Genomic DNA, 19,996 nt, shown 5'->3' on the forward strand with positions numbered 1-19,996 from the left:
CACCTCGGGGTATTTTGCAAAGCTGTGACCATTGTAGGTAAAGGCTGTATCTCTTCTAGTTTGCATGCTCTACCCATAAAGTGGGGTACAGCCACACAAGTATAGCCAGCCTATTAAAGGCACCTGCTCTGTCAGAATAGCATAGTTTTAGTTCAGTGTTGGACTAGCCTAAGGAAAAAGACCTAAGATCAAACACAGAAGGAAATATGACATGAAGTATACCAGAGTGAAATCGGAAGATTTGCAATTAAAGAAGGCAGATCTCCGGGTAATTCTTTTTTTTTTTTCTTTTTCTTTTTTTTTTTTTTTCTTTTTAAGTTCATCAGTTCAAGCCCCTGCCTCACCACAGTCTGCCCTCTTTTCACAATCTCGCAGCTGGACCCTTCTCTCCCCCTGTGTCACATAACCGCTGAGCACACCCTCCTGCCCTCCCTCACATCAACTGCCTTATTCCACCTCTCAGTTTCAAACCTGAGTCCGCACAGCTGCCCTGACCCTCCCCCGGTCTTCTAGTTTTTTATCCCTGTGTCTCCTGCCAAAACAGCTCCTTTATCCCCTGCCCTAATCCCAGAACTGCAGGGCCTTGGCTTCACAGAGAAGGCCTCTGGGCAGTAGTCCCAATCTGATCCCATGCACACCAGAGACTCCCCAGGCAGTCTGGACCACACATCGGCTCGCTTTCACAGGAGCCTTTCCATCGTCACCTGGATGCTCCTGTTTCCTAGCAGTGTTATGTTAATAAATCTTGTTGTGTTCAGGATAGTAATCTGGGGTTCCTGTCAATTTAGAAGCATGGCTATACTGTCATACTTTAAAATGGGGCACCCAGATAGTGCTTAATTGCACTTTGTTGGTCTTTCGTTGGGCCTGACACAAATAACCCTATCTGAGCACTTCTGAAAATGTCCAATGACTTTTTAAAAATAACTGTACTGAACGCGCAAGCCCTTCTCGGCACTTGCTATGCTTGGCGAATGGTGACACTTGATGCTGTTGGTTGGGCCTTCCTAGCTGAAACTTTCTGCACTTGGCTTCAGGGTCACTGGCTCTATGGGCTTCTTCCCTTGTCCCTGGTGTTACTCTGTTTGCTTCCTTAGTCTGCCCTCAACTGACCCCCCCCCAACCAGAAACTGGGGCACAAGCAAAAGCAATTTCAGTATTTCAGAGAACAGAGGGGGTGTTGTGGTACAGGCCACGAGGGCTAAGCTCCTAAGCAGAGTTTCACTGTAAAGCAGCGTGGCCCTGGAATGCTTCTCGGAGAAAGGGCCTGAGCAAGACTTTAAAGGCTGAGTGGCCTCTCTCAGTTGGAGTGAAATCTTCTAACCAAAGACCTCAGAATAGGAGCGGTCAAGCCCGTGCCCCTAAGTCAGTGAGTTCTTGAAGCAGGTGGGGAAGGTAAACAGCAGCAAAGATGTTTAGGGTCTTGACTGTCAAATGTAGAGTGTAAACTTGACCTCAAAGGAGTAGGAGGAAGGTTCAGTTTTGAGCAGATGAGTCACATGAAGGGCAAAGGTCATGTCTCGTGGAGATGAATGGGGTGATATGAAGAACCAAAGTATGGTGAGACAGAGGCCAGTGTAGATGTGATGCACACATAACTACAAAGCCAACATTTGACACAGGAGAGGCTGGGAGAGGAGAAAGTCTCTGCTTGTTCCACGACTGTGAGAAATACTTCCAAAGGGAGTTAGTCGTTCACTTCCTGGGACAAAGGACACTGAATTGAAGGCTCTATTTGGATTAAATGTATTAATACCAATAGGCGGCTTACCCATCATCACTCAGGTAAAATACTTCCTTTTAGAAATGTATGTGCCAGAGCCAACCAATGTGCCCATCGAGAAGAAAAACCATCATCGTGGTGAGATTGACCTGGAAGCTCCCATGTGGCCCACCCCAAGCGAAAATGACATCATCCATCTCCCTAGAGGTAAACACTGATGTCACTTGAGATCTGTCCTGTCTTCTTTGTGATCTTGTTTATTGTTGATTTTTTCTTTTTTTAATGCTGTGTTTTCTAATGGCTCATGAAAGTTTACTAACTGTTCTGGGGAAGACTGTGGTCTAAATACATCAAATGCCAAGACATCAGTCAAACACAGCTGTGGGTCATTGGCTAAATGCATCCTTCCTGGTCCTGCAGGCTTGGATGCTTAGTGATGGGGGTAAAGAATATGTTTCTAGTCAGAAGAGTCTGTTATGAAGTGGGTGTGAATGAACACAGCAGAAGAAAGATGTTCCCCACTGCACCTTGGGGTCCTGAACTTGGCAGGCAGCAGCCCTTTTCCGGGTTTTCGCCTTATGAGGGTGTAAAGTTTATTACAGAGCTGATTCCTACAGATTTATTTCGTTCCTTTCTTCTACTTTCCAGTTGTCTATAATAAACAGGTGAGTTTGTTTCTCATTAGCAACAAGCAAAGCAAGGCCAAATTCCTGTCACTGTGTCTCTTAAAAAGGAGACTAGCTTTATGCTAAACCCTGGCTCAATACTGCCTCCTGTTGACTCCAAACCCACTTTGAAAATCATCGTGCAGTTTTTATATTTCTTTTGGAAGAAGCGATGTGTGTTGCGTGAGAGATTAATGATCTTGTTGGTGCTTCAGACATTGTAAGCATTATCTTTGGATCAAGTCAGATGAACAGAGAGCCAAACTCCCGTACCCAGGGTTCCGGCTCCTTGGGTGATTGTTCTGACTGGATGCACCGTTAGCACTGTGTGCTCAACTCGCTGTCAGTACATGTGACCTTGCTGTAGTCGGGGCTCCTCCAGTCATGAGAGCGGCCTCTCCAGCTGTGGTCTCCTGGGGCCCTGTGCATTACGTAGCATCTGCTAAAAGTCTCAGACCAAGAAAATGCACACCTCTCCTCAGAAATTCATCTTGTTTTGATCTCAACGGTGTGAGCGGTGTTGATGATATTCGTGTCTGTGATTTTCGTGTCTAGTGTTATCTTTCAGTTCGGGGAAGCTCAAAGTTAACTCTCCTGGTGGGCTTTCTAGCACCCCGACCAAACAGAGACCCAAAGTTTGTCAAGAGCTGTCACTTCTTCACCAGGCTTTTCCTTATTTTGATTTCCCAGCCTTAACACATGCCGCACAGGCCTGCCGTCACTCCTGGGGTGATCTGGAATGTGGGAAGACGGTCCTTGTTTTGTTCGTATTTAAAACCTAATCTTTGGTAAAATGGCACTTCTGTTATGGGCGTTTCCCTTTATGCCGACCTTCCTTTTTTTTTTCTCTCTCTTCCCACTGTACTGGGTGACCCGAGCAGAGGCGTTCTCTCCCAGTCCTTCCCTCCTGTCCTGTGTGCACACAGAAAACACAGCAGCCACAGACCTACCACCACAGAGCTGGACTCTGTACGCTAAGATCCCGAGACGGCGTGTCCTGTGTCGCTCTCTGTCCCAGGACAAGCGCAGACAACCTGACTGGAGCGCTCGATTTGGAAGGAAAGAGCATTAAAGCTTCAGAAAGCAGTGCCCTTTCCATATCTCTGCAAGTGGCTTCTGGTTGGTTTTAGTTTTTGCAGTCGTGGGGGTCAAGCCCAAGGGCTTTGAGCACCGTAGGCAAGCGCTGGAACCGGGTTACACTTCCAGCTTCACCACCTTCGTTTTCGGAATATTTTTTAAATTTTTATTAGCCTGTGTTTGTAGGTGGTATATGCATGTGGAGGTCAGAGGATTTTGAAGTTAGTTCTCACCTTCCACCTTCATGTGGATTCTGGGGACTGAACTCAGGTTCCAAGGCTTGTCAGTGCTCTATCAGCTGAGCTATCCCAGCAGCCCACAAAAAGATATTCTTTCTTAAGAACTACTGTACTCCCTTGTGCTTGTAGTACCATTCATTAAGGCAAGAAAATCAGGTAATTTGTCAGTGAATTTATTGAAAGTCAGCATTTTTGCTTAGAGCTCAGCAAAGTAGAATATCAACTTCATTGTCTCATGTTTGATCTAATTAAGCCTAGCTTCTACCTTAGAACATACTTTGTTCTGGCCTCTTTGTAGGTAGGGAACAAAGGTGTTGCCTTGCTAAAATATATTAGCATATGTATGCTAATGATTTATATCCATTATAATATACAATATATTCAGTGTAAAATATAATAAAATATATATTCAGTGTAAGCAATGTATTTTAATATCGGTAACAAATGTATTTAAGTTAGCCTAACTTTAATCACTTTTTAAAATCTATCAAGTGTTTCATATTTTCCTAATTAGCTGCGAGAAGTATCTTCTTCCCTGGTCAGTAACATTCTTACCCTCATTTTTAAAAAAGTTTCTGTTGCAAGTTTTCTCTTAATCCTATTTACTGTCTAAGTTCTTTACTCTCTAGGAGACTCTCTTTGGCTCAACAAACGTTTTCAGCCCAAAGTACCAGGAACTAATGAAACCATGCTGCTAGTCTGTATTTGCAGTGTAATTAAAGTAACCCTCTACAATTCTGGTTGGAGTGCTAAGCGCTTGCTTCTCCTGTCCTAGACATGGGTCACCTCCAGGTGGATTACAGAGATAATAGCAGGCTGCATGCGAGCGAAGACGCATCACTGGACTCCATCGTGTCAGTTGTGGTTCCCATAATAATATGCCTGTCCATCATAATAGCGTTTCTGCTCATCAACCAGAAGAAGCAGTGGGTACCACTGCTCTGCTGGTACCGGACACCAACTAAGGTACCATTTGAGAGTGTGAATGATGATGACTCTAAGAGAGCTTACGTTCCTGTTCCCCTACCTTTTCTTTAATATGTTTTATATCAGGCAGCATCATCTTTTATTTTGCTAGTCTTAACGGCGAGTATTTATCAAGCTGTAGCAAGCAACCCTGTAATGCTTGCCCAGGGCTGGATTGAACACTGGGTAAATTACCTGTCATCCGCTAGTTAATGAGTCCTGACTTCTCATGGACCCAACTTCTTGGATGTACTTTTAACATGTTTAAATGGGCTGGTGTATGCTGGAGTCCTAGGTTTTCTTTTATATTTGAAGCTAAAACACGATCATCTGGTGTTTCTTGGTCACTTTTAGCCCTTGAGTGGAGATAGAAAAGAAATCACAAAAGAAGAGAGATGGCAGGAGAGGGCAAGAAGAGCGTGGAAGATACTGAGGGTGCAGGGTCAGGTGGACGTACCACAGTATGCAGAGAGGGGCGCAGGACAGGGTAAGCCCCTGAGATGGTGCAAGGCATGGTCCAGAGGCAGACTTCTCACCACCAGGGGACAAGAAATACATTTTTGCTTTTAACCAAAGGAACTCATAATCGTGCCTGTTTTAAAAGGAAGGAAAATGTATATTAAGGAAGTAAGCAGTTACTTCCAACTCTGCCTCTACCTTTGCGTTTAGGTTTCCAAATTAGACAACCCTTCCCCCTGCCCAGCCTAGTGGGCTCCCCCTTTGCATATAAATGTGCTGGACACATGGCTGGGTCATAACATGATGCTGAGCAAGGAAGGGCAGAATTGCCACTATCTAAAGCTAGGGACAAACGCTGTTATCAAGGCATCAATGACCAGAAATCGCCATTTTGCTTTGAAATTTGCCCTTCTGATAACCTCTGCCCTCGTAAATGCCAGCCTGCAGCCTAGGATTTGAAAATGGTCACTGAGTGATGTCACCAATGGAAGTCGAGAGGCAGCTACAATAAATACATCACGCCTCATGCACACAAGTTAGATGTTGGGCTTCTGTTCATTTGCCATCTAGAAGTAAGCTAATTCTCTGTGGGTTCCCTCTCTCTCTCTCACCGCACAGCCTTCTTCCTTGAATAATCAGTTGGTATCTGTGGACTGCAAGAAAGGCACACGAGTCCAGGTGGACGGTTCCCAGAGAATGCTAAGAATTGCTGAACCAGATGCACGGTTCAGTGGCTTCTACAGCATGCAGAAACAGAACCATCTACAGGCAGACAACTTCTACCAAACGGTGTGAACACGGGCAGCGGCATGGATGAGATTCTGAAAGACAGGAAACCGACAAAAATCTGCTCTCTAAAGTAAACTAGATTTTGTGCACTTGCTTAGTGGATTGTATCGGATTGTGACTTGGTGTCCGGCACTAAGGACCTAACTGGTATGGGCTCTGTCTACAGCATTGTGCAGGACAAGCATCCCCACCTGGCCTCAAGATAAAACTGACCACCACGTGTTTTCATAGAACCAAAGTTGTAAAACTTGCTAAAGTATATTTGCTTGTAAGGTAGCGGTATAGACGTTTGGGGGTGGGGACGGAGCATTTGGTGGGGGAGTGGGTTGGGAGGGAAGTGTTGGGAAGGGAAAAAAAAATCGGTCAGCTTGGTTCAGGGAGAAAGCCAGTCAAAAAATAAAAGCAATTCGTGGCCCAGAGGAATTTTTTTTTTCCCCTGTTGCTCTGAAGACTGTGTTGGTTGCTGCAGAGCTCGGGCCTGATGAGCAGGAACACAAAAGGCCTTGCAACCCAGCTGCCATACCACCAGACAAGCGCGTCAGAACTCTATAGCCATCCCAGGTCTAAAGCCACATGTTTCTCTTCTATACAGTCCCAGCTGCAGTGGGCAGTGAGGAAGCCAGGGGAATGGGTAGCAACATTTCTCGAAAGCGGGTTACTGAGGATGTGTACAGTTAACTCTTGTGACTGCTTCTGTTTTCTTCCGTGCCAGTCAGCCAGTTCCCAGAGACAGCAGATGAGAACAAGGTCACTTCTTGACTTGAGAGCTGGAGCATTTCTTACCACGTGGCAGGAAGGAGGGCAAGGGTGAAGGACACCAGGCATTTCCAGGGGCTACACTTCATTGTTTGTTGTTGTTCTCTTCTGTTATATTGTTGGTTGTTCATAGTTTTGTTGAAGCTCTAGCTTAAGAAGAAACTTTAAAAAAAAAAAAAAGACTGTTCGGGAGTTTTTTTTTTCTCCTTATTATATACTGATTCTACAAAATAGAAACTACTTCATTTTAATTGTATATTATTCAAGCACCTTTGTTGAAGCTCAAAAAAAAAAGATGCCTCTTTAAACCTTAGCAATTATAGGAATATTTATGTAACTATCTTATGCTTCAAAAACAAGAGTATTTGTGTGCATGTGTATATAATATATATACATATATATTTATACACATACAATTTATGTTTTCCTGTTGAATGTATTTTTATGAGATTTTAACCAGAACAAAGGCAGATAAACAGGCATTCCATAGCAGTGCTTCTGATCACTTAGGGGTTTTTGAATAACACAGTCTCATTTACCTGCAGTTTAATTGGAAAGAAAGGATGAGAGAGAATGTGTGTGTGTGTGTGTGTGTGTGTGTGTGTGTGTGTGTGTGTGTACACTTTGAGCAACCAGCATTTCACCTGCTATGGAAAGGATATTCCTTTATTAAAGTTCTTCTTCCTTTGGATTGCTTTCACTTGGGTTTCAATTCATTCACTGGCCAGAGACATTGACGGCAGTCTCTATCTGCATCACTAGTCAGCTCCTGGATTTTTTTTTTTCAAACAACTGTTTGAAACAACTACTGGAATATTGTCCACAATAAGCTGGAAGTTTGTTGTAGTTTGCCTCAAATATAACTGACTGTATACTATAGTGTTAACTTTTCAAACAGCTCTTAGCACTTTTATACTAATGACCCACTTGTGCATTGATTTTCCTTTTAAAAATGCTTGTTGTGAGAGACACGGATACCCAGTATGCTTAATGTGAAAAGAAAATGTGTTCTGTTTGTAAAGGAACTTTTCAAGTATTGTTGTAAATACTTGGACAGAGGTTGCTGAACTTAAAAAAATTAATTTATTATTATAATGACCTAATTTATTAATCTGAAGATTAACCATTTTTTGTCTTAGAATATCAAAAAGAAAAAGGTGTTCTAGCTGTTTGCATCAAAGGAAAAAAGATTTATTATCAAGGGGCAATATTTTTATCTATTTCCAAAATAAATTTGTTAATGATAAGATGTTACTGAAATAGATTTACGTCAGCCTGATTAGTATAAATTTTTGTTGACAATTTATCCATTCCTGGCATAAGAAAAAGAAAAAGACTTTGTCAAAAAATTGTAAATGCTTGCTTTTTGTTTTTTCAATCACGGCCATATGAAAATACTAACAGGATATAGGACAAGGTGTAAATTTTTTATTATTTTAAAGATATGATTTATCCTGAGTGCTGTGTCTATTACTCTTTTACTTTGGTTCCTGTTGTGCTCTTGTAAAAGAAAAACAAATATAATTTCCTGAAGAATAAACCGGGCATATAGCACTTGGAGTGCACCAGAGTTCTGGAGTTTTGTTTTTGTTCTCAGAAAGCAGTGCTGTGAAGGGATGGTTTATAGCCTGGCTCCCGGCAACAAATAAACACTGCATCAAAGCAATGCACTTCAGAAAGACTTCTGATCTGGGGTGAAAGCACAGTGTTCTCCCAGGGTTGCCAGGTCAGCAGCCCCCAGCAGCAGTGAGAAGCCTGCGTGTCCCTTAACAGGTGGCCTTTCCCCATGGACTCCTACAAGAGGTTGTCCTTAGACTGCTCCCCACAGAGGCGAGCTGCTCTTGGGAAGACAAGAAGTCAGTCACAAGTAAGAAAGGTGCTTCTCACCCAACCACGCTGCAAACACCAGACCTTGGGCTTTAGAGTAATTCCATATACAGTGGGACACATTGGGGATAGGACCGAAGTATGAAAAGTATTTGTGTCTCACATATACACCCTCAAGACAGTCTCTGGTTAATTTAGGTAACATTTTGATTGAGACCTGCTCCACGAGGACAGCTGTGGAACTTGGCACATGACACATAGGGGATCACATGGGTGCTCACAAACGTTCAGACTTTGAAACTTTGGTTTTTTAAAAGTTTGGTGGAGTCTACTACTGAAGAATACAGTGTTTATGAAAGGAAATTGGGGAACCCATTTAAAGAGAACTGATTTGGGGCTGGAGAGATAGCTCAGCGGTTAAGAGCACCCACCAACTGCTCTTCTAGAGATCCTGAGTTCAGTTCCCAATGAGCCAAATGGTGGCTCACAACTATAATATGATCTGATGTGCACTGTATACATAATAAATAAAAAAGGGGGGGCAGGGAGAACTGATTTGGGAGGGAAAAGCAAGAGACACTCCAGAAGAAGCCGTAAGCAGGTCAGGGGCTGCTAACCTGTCCGTTAAGAGCTCCATTCCTTTCGTCATGGGCACAGTACTAAGTCTGTCCCAAGCAGTTTCTTAAATTATTAATACTGTGTCTTCAGCAACTCAAAGGGACCTGGCAAACAGTCCTGCATCTTCACTTTAAGCAGAACACTGAAGAACAGTCTCCCAGTAATAGCTGATACCAAATGCCATCAGACTTCAAACTGCACTTAGAACCACAGCAGCCGGCAGCATTTCACTGACGGGAGTAGGGAGCAGAGACAACCTGTACACTCTATGGTGGCAAAAACTCAACAGCACTCGTTTGCCGGAATGCTACCACAGCTCTCTGGAGTCTCGCTGCCCAGCAAAACAGAAGGACGGCTTGTGATTCCACAGCAGTGTAGGATGATCTAGAAAGGCCCCTTTCCTGCTTCAGCATCCTGCTAATGAGAGGTGCGCATGCTTTAGTAGTGGGCGCTACGTGAAGCCCAACACCTTGGTGGAACCGAACAACAGCGCAAGAAGACTCCTCAGTGTGTATTATTTTATTAAACACCACTGGCTTGATTGAAACTGGCAAAAGTGTTCATGATTGAGCAGCCTTTTCTAGAAAAGCACACAGGTGTAAAGAAAGCTGAACACAACCATGAGAAAAGGCAGTACCACAGTAGCTCCTCAAGCACCTTAGAGGCCAGGAACCCCTTTTAAAACACATTTCTTCACAGATACAGAACAGACACACCCCAAAGTTCATAATGACTCTGAATGGCATTCTAACAGCTCACATGCCAGCAATTGTGAAACAGGCAGACATTACAAAACCAATCTCCAACAGTGTCCGGCATCCACTGCTAGCCCAGGTAGCGCAGGTGGTGGCGTTCCGCGTCAGAACAGTCCACACTGAATCTCAGTCTCTGGACAATACTGGTCAGTAATACTCTGAAGATGCTGTCCAAACTCAACACTGATTCTCACCATCACCGAAGAACGGCTATGGTTGGGTTGCCCAGTGCTTTAATCTAGTTTCTTCAGTGCAGTTCGGGTGGAGGAGTTAAAAAAGCAGCCACACTGTCAATTACTGGGAAACGTAACAGCATGCACGGTTCGTTTCCCTCTCCTTGACTCTGTCAACTTCAAAACCAGTTCATAATGGTTAAGCCTATCAAATCTATCTCCAGAATTCAAGAGTGCCGCAGCTCTCTTGGTGCTCTAATATGACGGATTAGTGAAGCCATCATCTATTAATACGGAATTGCAAATCCAAGTTCAAGTGTGCTGGGTCTCCGAAAGCAGGGACTGTGACAGCCATGTCCCAGAATAACACCGTAGGAAATCAAGACTGGAATCCATGGAAGAGGAAGCGCTTCCACTGTAATGCTGCTCTATGTGGGACACAGGACTGCAAGAGAGAAAAGAAAACATGGGTCAAATATATGTTACATACATCCTACATATGTATGAAAAGTGCCACTATGTAGTGAAGACCACACACTAATTCAAGGATGTGTCATAGCATCATTTTTAAAAGACTTCAAGGTTACAACCAACAATGAAAAATTCTCCCAAGACTCAGTAATTAGAATTGTTCAGAAGTGTGACACCTAAAGGCCATGTCTCTTGGGGTAGCCCCATATCATCAGTTCTACAACAACACAGGCCTCTGGAGAAGTCAAGGATGTGAGACTGCACATCCCCACTGTTGTGTAGGGCTGGGACAGTGGCAGCCATACTGTGGTCAGGGCTTAGGTACTGTAGCTGAAGTTAACAGTGGCTGCAGGGTGATAACTAAGTGAGGAGTTGCTTTACCCCACCAGCACCCGTTCCACGTTTAGGCCAAATGCGCACTTCACCTTCTTTCACTCCTCACCTTTGAATTAAAACTAATGAGGTGTATTTACCCAGCCAAGCCATGGGCATGGGTTAGGACAGTAAGAAGGCCAGCTAAGCAGGCAGAAGGTGCATCCCCCTACTCTGAGCAACAATCCCTCCCACACAGGGTCTATTACTTGTCCCCAGGAAGAGCGACAGTTTGGCGGGCTGGGTGGGAAAAGAGCATTTTACGCACAAGCCCTGAGCACGTCTGCATTCCGTTCCCCTTTGTTGCTCTAGACTACAGCATCATCGCCAGAGTCTGAGCTCTGGCTGCTTTGCCGCCCAGCCTTCCCAGCTGGAGACAGAGCAGTACACACAGAACATCTCACAGGGAGCGGGTACAGGACAGCCAGACAGGGCTCAAAGACAGCCAGTGGCCTAGGGAAGAGGGGCAGGCCTGGAAAAGAAGGGGGACACCTGCCACCCCAGGTGGGAGGACAGGACTTACAGTAATGGTTTTGAAAGTAAAGTCAAACTTTTCCCCCAAGAGCCCTGTTCCCCAGGCTGTAACACCCTTCTGAAGCCACTGGCTGGCTGTCCTGGCGGTGCCCTCTACCCACTGTAATTTAAGATTGAGACGTGTTCTTTACATTCGTCTCATACCTGTACCACGTCTAGAACAAACCTCAGAGCCATCCAGCTTTCATGCCAATGCTAGCACAACACAAAAAGCAAAGAAAGATCACACACACACCATTAATAGGGAGAGAATAAAAACATCTATCAGAAAAAAAAAGTTTCAAAAAATGTTGACTCAGCCTTTTCCACTATGTTAACACACTGGCAAATGGCTGGCTGTTGTTTTTACATGTCCAGTCTCTACAAGTGATACGTCGGCATCACTCACTGTGAGCCCTTTCACTTTTGTGAAACGACAATGAATAAAGAGCCCATCGCAGATAGCAAACGTCTCAGAGGTCAGAACACATTTATCTCCTCCTAACTAGTGGAAGACAGAAGGCAAAGAAAGCAATCCTGAACGATGCTTGCTCTCCACATCGCTTTCAAATCCAGTCCATAAACAACCGTTGCCTTTAACAATAAGCCCACGGAACAGCATCCACTTTTCCTATAACTGGGTGAGCTCTAATCCCCTCAACTGAAGAGGTATCATTTGGTTTTTTGCTCCTTTCTCAGTAAAATGAGGCCTATGGTCTTCTGCCTTCTCCTCCCTCAGTTTCCCCAGCCTGTGTGATCCAGACCGCGTGTTCTAATAGTTACAGCCCACATCTCACCATTGAGGAACCTCAATTTTCTCCCTCGCTCCTCTACCTGAGACTTTGGTGTAGTCTGTGCTCCACTCGGCACTGCCCAGCATCCTTTCTTGCACCGCCTACCCTGGCAGATCTGTCCGTCCTTTTCTATGCCCTCAAGGTGATTGAGGCCACCATCCAGCTTCCCAGGACCAACATGGCCATCTCTGATACTCAGAGAGAGTGGTTATGTCATTTATTTATTTATTTACCTTATTTCCTCTGACAGGGTCTCACTATGTACCCCCCTGGCTGGCCTGGAATGCTCTTTGGAGACCATATTGGCAGTAAATTCAGAGATCCTCCTTCCTCTGCCTCCAAGTGCTGGGAATAAGGTGTGCATCAGCACGCCTGAGCCCAGTGGCTTTCCAATGCTTCCCTACTTCCTGCTCCAGTGAGTGCTCCCCATTCAGCTTGGGGGATTCTTTGCAGCCTAGGATCGCAAGTAGAAGCCGCATTCTGTAGAGCCCTACCGTTCCAGGCATGCATCATTTGCCCGTCTGCCATCACTGTACATCAACACGAGCTGTGCACACTTTTCATTGCCGACAAGACGCTGCATCTACTGAGTACGCCCAGCTCCTCAGCCCACGCCTGCAGGCCATCATAAAACTCACCTTTCAGTATATAGTCGGTTAACAAGCTGGGGACTTTCTCACTATCCTCCTTCATGGCACGCAGAACTGCAAAATGAGAAAGGACAATGGCGATACTTAAAGAGTTCAGGTGAAAACTTACGTTTATTTTCAGCATCAAGTTTTAGGTCTGGGTTTTTTAATCTGTATCACCTAGGTAGAGACAAATTCACAATTTTACCTTCATAGTTAATGTTTTCCCTGAATGTACGAGAAGCCGGCACAGTGTAACTGTCAATTCGGCCTCCTGGGTTTTTACCCCCTGGCCCCACCATTTCTCTAACTATGAGAAAGGTACTTTACTGCCTTGTGCACTAAGTTCCTCGTCTGTAACCTGATGATAATAATTAGGACTATCTCAGTCTAGTTACAGAGGCCCCGGCTCCTCATCCCATACCAAGGACCTACAGAAACTAGCATTAACCACAGGGAGCACAACTATGTAACTCCCATGACCACTGTCACCATCACAGCCGTGACTCCCTTCCCACAGCTTTTATGAGGGAGCCTCAGGATCCATAAGTGGCTTTTCTTCTGTTGTGGCAGCAGAGGCCCGGGTGTACCCACATGTCTTCACAAGAGAAATGCTTTTCCAATTCCATCGCGACAGCATCATCAGGGCTGTCTTAGGCTAGACAACATCCTGCCACCCAGAGATGCCTGGAGACTCTAAAGCCTGTGCCCATCTGGGAAAGCAGCATCTAAGAAGCTTGTCTGGTCCCTGAGCTGAGGCTCTCAGGTCCAATAGGTCCCGTTTTCTAAGTAGTATTTATGCTCCCTTCTTTTCACTACTGTTAGGCTCAGGATTTCTGTTTTCAGCTGTGAGCTGCCATGTGGGTGCTAGAAATTGAACCTGGGTCCTCAGGAAGAGCAGTCATTGAGCTGTATCTCTCCAGCCCGAGTCAAACCAATTGTGGCTTGCCCCAAATCACACATTAACTTATTTGCTGTAGGGTAAATTGAAAAGATATTTTTCATCGTGATTTTTCTATTGCTACAGAGAGAGAAAGTGACTCCTAAGAACATTTCTGAAAATAAGAAGTGACAGGTTTCTGTGGCTGTTTATAACTACTCTAAGACATACTCAATGCTACATGCAGTTATCAGTCTCCTCAATCACACATACGGACGGAATCTCTCTGTTTGCCTCACGCATTAATGTATCTACAACACTCAGAAAGTAGCCTGGCACACGGCAGACCCCTGCGGTATCTGCTGAGTGAATGCATGCTTTTCAAGCTTCGCTGCCAACTTACGACCTTCCTACAACTCCTACCTCTGGCTCTCCATTCACAAGAAGGCAGTGTTTATCCTAAATCTCTATATGTCTCCTATTTAGTCACTAAGTCACATAGGACCCACAAAGCATTTTATTCAGTGACAGACAGACATGCGCTCGCGTAAGATGATGGAGAGTCAACTTACATGTTTTCTAAAAATAAAAAAAGGAAAACAGCTTATAAATATTTCAGACTTAAGGGGAAAATTCAAAGAACACTTGAGTCAGCACTCCATTTGATATTATAGTTATTTATTTCACTGTCATAAAAATAAAAGATGGCATCCATCATTTACAAGCCTATACTGACAAAATAAACAAAAGAGAAATTCAGAAATAAAACTAAGAGTTTAGGAATCAGCAAAAGTCAAACATGAAACAGCTTAGATTTGTCTTTGCTCACTTTTTGTTAATATTTGAAGATCTTCAACAGACGGTGGGCCATTCTTTTTCTCATAAGGGATGACTGTCGTCAAATACTGCCAAGTTAAAAGGAAAAAAACAAAACAAAAAAAAATTGTTTAGGCCTGAATATTTACTTTCAAAGCAATGCAATTCCTAGAAGGTCTACTCCAGGACATGAGCGGGGTCTGGGCTGGAGATGGACACATGGGCATAGGCACCATGCTCCGTCTAACGCCTTCCACCTAGGTTCATTTTTCTCCCCAGTTCTACCTACTGTGTGTAAGTCTCACGTCAACATAAGGAGCCACCTTCCTACAGTCTGTCACTGAACATTTCACAGGACTAGGCCTGAGGACAACTGGCTCAATTTGCTCATTTTTAAAGTAGAGTCTTACCTAGACTCTCCTTGAGTGTTTTTCAAGCCAGCTTCAAAACAGTAATTAAGCTAACAGCATAGCTTTAACAATACTATACAAATAATAATTTCTGGCAGTTAAATCATTCCCTTTCAGACCATTCTTATTCCGGCTAAAATCCACAGGCAACATGACAAATTTCAGAATACAAACCAACTTCTTCTAGACATTGAAAACGAAGACTCACATTCCCAAACAATGACTGAAACATATAATTAATATTTTAAGTGATTGTGTAAGTATATATAAATGATTTTAGAGATTAGAGATGAGACACAGGAGATAGAATGGCCTACAAGGTAAATAAACAGTAAGAATAATTTCTGAATTTGTTACAAAATGCATAGCCAGTTCACTTCCTGTAAGGCTCATGATTTTCACAGTTACCTCCACCCACGCCCAAAAGAAAAGAAAATCTTTTCTAAAGAAAATATGTTCTAAAACCAACTATCTAGAATCTTCTATTCTGTAGTTCAGGACAGTTTATAAAATCTCACATAGAAAGATAGTTTCCTATCCTGTCCTGTCCTTGAGCTTCTTCAAGCCTGTCCTCCTCCACATTTTTTCTCAATCCCAGCTCTGTCCCCACAGACCGTGTAATTCTATTAATAGTTGAAAAATGAAGATAAACTTGCTAAACAAACAGTAGTTGGGTCTGAGGTCCAGAAAATAGTAAAAATGAACTATTCGACTTTTAAAACTTGCAGTACCCTATAGCCTTTCCGGACTAGGCTTCTCTAGGTGAGGCCCAAGTGCACAGCCAAGAATGCTTCTTTATAAAAATGCTCATCAACGCCAGGAATGCACCCGCCTAAGCCTTCACTCATGGCATGTGTCAAGCAAATGGGAAGAAGTGTCGGGAACCTATGCACTGGCCTGTCTGCCCACCTCCTCGTGAGTCAGGTCAGTTGTTCTTACATCGCGCAGGCTGAGAGAGGCAAGTGGCACAGAATAAAAACTAGAACTCAACCATCCTCTCAGGGCCTCTCTATCAGCTGTGAATGTCAGTGCAAACCTGCCCTCTTCTACACAAATTCACATCGCCCTTAATTGATACACAAAATCCTATACCTTCTGTAGAATCTCTAGGCATTTGGTTACATGTTACACTGCCTAAAACCGAAAAAAATAATCTAAGACTGGACCTACAAGAGTGTCTTACTCAAATAAAATTTTCAAGTAGTGAAAGATAATGTCAAACATATTCACCAATACATACATTTCCCATGTTTGTGACCCTCCTTTGAACTATGTAAAACTGTAAATACAAACCAAGTTGCTACACATTTGGCTGTAGGGTCTCATGGCATATAATTCTGTATATATGACATCTTGTTCCTTACTTGGCTTACAGATGAGTTGGCTCACTACACAATATGCTCAATTTCAGATAAAAGAGGTAAAATCTACTCTGCAATATTTTTACCTGAGATTCTAATCTCAAAGCTACCAACTTCTGGCCACACTCTCCTTAAAATGAGATCTTCTTTTCTAAATTTTCATCAGTAAAGCATCATGTCCCAGGTCAGTTGTATTCACAATCATGCAAGCCATTGTGTCAGTATATTAATATCTATTTGCTAAAGGTGGGCATGAGGAACGGGGCCCTGAAACCTGCTTAAGAACGCAATTAGTCTGTTATCCAATCTAAACACTTTTTCCCCAAAGGAAAAAGTTCATTTACCAGGACAGAATGAGCCTGAATGTCTCTCCTTCAAGCTGTGGCCTTACTAAATTAATAAAAGTGCCAGCTTTCAGGGCCCTCGCGCAGAATAGAAACAAGAGAGGAGGAGGAGACAATAAGGATAACGGAGCACCTGTTTCTCTCCACCTGAGCTCCCAAAGGTGTGGCGGAGGCCATGCTGAATGACATTTGAGAGTCCCTCCATGCTGAAGCGCTACAGGCAGCAGGGGATGGCCCAGGAAGAAATGGACAGAGAAAGAAGTTCAGAGACTATTAGTAGGATGCTCCGTGATGGCTTTCTGTACCCAACAGACAAGCAGTTAGAAAACGCCACAGTTGCTCACTCTCCTAAGGCAGACACACTCATGCTGTGTAGAAGCTGTTTTCACTTCCACTCCTGTGTGAGTCCAATGCAAACACAACCATTTGTAGCCATTCTACCCACGGAGGTCTTTCCTGGGCTAACTAACAGATCTGTTCCAATTTGTTGTAAATGTCAGCGGTACACATAGTTTATTAAGAAGTTCACCACAACGTTTATAAGATACCTTTTGATACTGTTTATCTACATTTCACCAAAAGCTTGAAAGCTTAATCCTTAGCAACCTGCTGTTCTAAGCTGGTTTGCACCTTTTCACCTTCCCAGTCACCCCCTAGGCACCTGCCATTGCCTGGCTGCCAAAAAATGGGAACTAGATGATGGCATATGCTTCCTGGGAAGTGAGATGGATCCCATTTTACCAGTTGAGCCTCCCAAAATTTATCCCCTCTGTTTCTAGAAAACAATTTCAGCTTATTTCTCCCCGCAACCTCCAAGACTTCCTAGAATTCACTGCACTCAGATGAGCCTTTCTTTTCCCTCTCAGTGACTTGTCTCTATTTGTAGCCAGCCTGTACAGTCGCATGCATGGTGGAAGGCCTACTGGCACATAGCTAACAGCTGACTCAAAGGCAGTAGAAAGATTCTTCCAGCGTGACTAACAGAGGAAAGGCTCCTGAAAAGGAAGTTGTAGTCTGATTCACCGGACAGTGCTCTTCCCTGGAATTGTAGGGGGAAAGTTGAGCCAGTAAACACACCGAAGGAGGAAACTAAAGATGTCTTCCCAGTCCTAGGGAAACCAGGGAAGTGCTCTCTGCACTCATACAATGTTGACATTAGTTCAGGTGATCTCAGTGTGGCCGAGCCCCTAGAAGTCTCCTTAGAGGTACCTTAGCTCCAGCTTATCTTAATAGTATTAAGATATGACTTGTCTTATTTTTCAATTACTGTTGTACATTGATCATACACAACATTTGGTTTTATATAACTTCTTTCAAGTACATCATGTACTTTGGCCATATACACTACTCCAGTTCACTCACTCTATCACAATGTACAGCGTAATATTCCAAAGCGCAGACCGAATGCAGAAGCTGAGACTCACGCCCTTCAGTTACACTGCACATCAACAAGACTGACAAAAGCAAACACCGATGGCATTTGTCTAACTGCAATCTTTACAGTTATAGTCTATGAAAACTTGCCATTTACATAAGAATTAATCATTTAACTTTAATGCATTGAATGAATTATCTTTTCTTGGTTTTAATTGTAATACGGTAAATATTGACCAATTTGATATATATGAGGGCCCTCTGAGACCCTCAATAAATGCTGAGTGTAAAGAAATCCTGGTTAACAGAGAGCTGAGAAATACAAAAAGGGCTACCCCTCAAGGAAGCAGACCATGTGCTTCCAACCCGGCCCCTCCAGTCAATGGCACGCCTGGAAACCTGAGCCCGCCCACACTTGTCTTCCAGCCCGGCCCCTCCAGGCAATGGCTCTCCTGGAGACCTGAGCCCGCCCACACTTGTCTCACATGCCTCTCCTTCCCCATCATCCTCCTGCCCCACTCTTTCCAGATCCAGACTCGCTCAGTTTTGTGTTGGTGAGAATCAATTACCTGGTTAAGATGCTTCTATGGCTCCTCACTCTGACGAGAATAGAACTATTACTTTTGGTGGAAGAGACTGTTTTTACAAGAAAACCCTACATGTAACTGTTTGTGTGGCTTCTTCCCACACCACCACATTACAATTTGCCCCGTGTTTGTAAAACAGATTATCCAAAGAGATCACAGGCCCCAGAGTCAACAATAAAGAAGATTTTTAAGTAAATAAGCCAGCTCACTATCATTCTACCAAATACAACCCCTTTAAGGAAGGCTGGGTGTTGCCAGAAGTTAACCTGTCTTATTATCAAGTAATCTTTAAAAGAAAAATCTTAAACCGGGCGTGGTGGCGCATGCCTTTAATCCCAGCACTCGGGAGGCAGAGGTGGGCGGATCGCTGTGAGTTCGAGGCCAGCCTGGTCTACAAAGTGAGTCCAGGACAGCCAAGGCTAACACAGAGAGACCCTGTCTCGAAAAAAAAAAAAAAACAATAAAAGAAAAATCTTTAAATGCCATATTCTTTATGTCTCTGAGGTCTTTGAAGGCCTTATATAACTATTTTACCTTATCTTTCTATAGAATCATATCTATCCCTTATTCCTAGCATGTATATTCTTTGATAAAAATAGATAAAAATTGATAAGACCATGATTTGATCAACTAACAATTAACTTGTATAACTTACTTATCCTAAACCGCCTACAATAGCACTTTCTTTTATATATATATATATATATATATATATATATATATATATATATATATACTTTTATATACATGTATAAAACAAACTACATACAGCAGGGAGAATCATGTGACAATCATGAGAATAATGAGTTTTATTCATGTTATATTCATAGTGAATTGGCCATTTGCATTCGTCCCATTTGAAGTAAGTCTCTTTCCTGTCTTGTTGGGTCTAAATTTCCGAATGATATTCAATATCTATCCTATCTCAACTCTAATAGCTTAACTTCTTTAACTTAATCTAAGACGATCTTGTCCCCTAATCAACTAAGCTTGGTTGTAAAACTATACTATCTTGTCTTCCATGCCCCTCAGAGACTTGACCAGCAGTGTGGGTTAGCAACTTCCAAAATGTACAAATTGACTTAAGACAGTTTACTGCCTAACCAGTCACCCAATACACTTTATAACGTTGGAGCCTCATCTTCAGCTTTCTGGCCTAATAATATCTCTGCCAGACTTGTTTGCCCTGACTTGGCAGAGTGCAGCCGTCGACTCTGCCTGTATCTAAGTTGCTCATTATTAAGCAGATTCTGTTTGTGGCAGGAACAAGGACATTTTGCCCAATGGCTGGTTTTTCACCTTTGAAGCCATCTCCATAAGGAGGTTCTTTGATGCTCACCATCTTCTTTGAGGTTGGCTGGCCTGCCTGCCTCCCAAGTCAGGAGTTAACTTGTCTTG

The 19,996-nt window shown here is 43.4% G+C and overlaps 2 protein-coding genes and 1 long non-coding RNA gene across 6 annotated transcripts in view; 1 reads left to right on the forward strand and 2 right to left on the reverse strand.

Moving 5' to 3' along the window:
* CRIM1 (cysteine rich transmembrane BMP regulator 1) overlaps nucleotides 1-8,244 on the forward strand; it is a 178,200-nt gene extending 169,956 nt beyond the window's left edge. For all 3 annotated transcript variants that reach the window (XM_084793082.1, XM_084793081.1, XM_084793083.1), the window contains 3 exons: nucleotides 1,805-1,930; nucleotides 4,480-4,670; nucleotides 5,748-8,244. In XM_084793082.1, coding sequence (XP_084649208.1) covers nucleotides 1,805-1,930; nucleotides 4,480-4,670; nucleotides 5,748-5,924 — 494 coding nt within the window. In that variant the 3' untranslated portion in view covers nucleotides 5,925-8,244. The remainder of the gene's footprint in view (nucleotides 1-1,804; nucleotides 1,931-4,479; nucleotides 4,671-5,747) is intronic.
* A 1,379-nt stretch (nucleotides 8,245-9,623) lies between these two features.
* The window catches only part of FEZ2 (fasciculation and elongation protein zeta 2), a 41,815-nt gene continuing 31,442 nt past the window's right edge, over nucleotides 9,624-19,996 (reverse strand). The window contains exons 6-9 of one of the 2 annotated variants that reach the window (XM_084793091.1): nucleotides 16,771-16,851; nucleotides 14,536-14,611; nucleotides 12,836-12,901; nucleotides 9,624-10,492 (exon numbers count right to left, since the gene is read on the reverse strand). In XM_084793091.1, the coding sequence (XP_084649217.1) occupies nucleotides 10,476-10,492; nucleotides 12,836-12,901; nucleotides 14,536-14,611; nucleotides 16,771-16,851 (240 nt within the window). In that variant the 3' untranslated portion in view covers nucleotides 9,624-10,475. The remainder of the gene's footprint in view (nucleotides 10,493-12,835; nucleotides 12,902-14,535; nucleotides 14,612-16,770; nucleotides 16,852-19,996) is intronic. The other variant, XM_084793092.1, reaches the window with a different exon arrangement.
* On the reverse strand, nucleotides 16,865-19,279 carry LOC311603858. Its single transcript, XR_014781291.1, has 3 exons — nucleotides 19,058-19,279; nucleotides 18,486-18,884; nucleotides 16,865-18,425 (listed from the first exon to the last, which is right to left on the reverse strand). It is a non-coding gene; the product is annotated as an uncharacterized lncRNA (long non-coding RNA).

This window comes from Acomys minous (assembly GCF_964271855.1).
Source record: "Acomys minous genome assembly, chromosome: 8".
Classification (NCBI taxonomy): Eukaryota; Metazoa; Chordata; class Mammalia; order Rodentia; family Muridae; genus Acomys; species Acomys minous.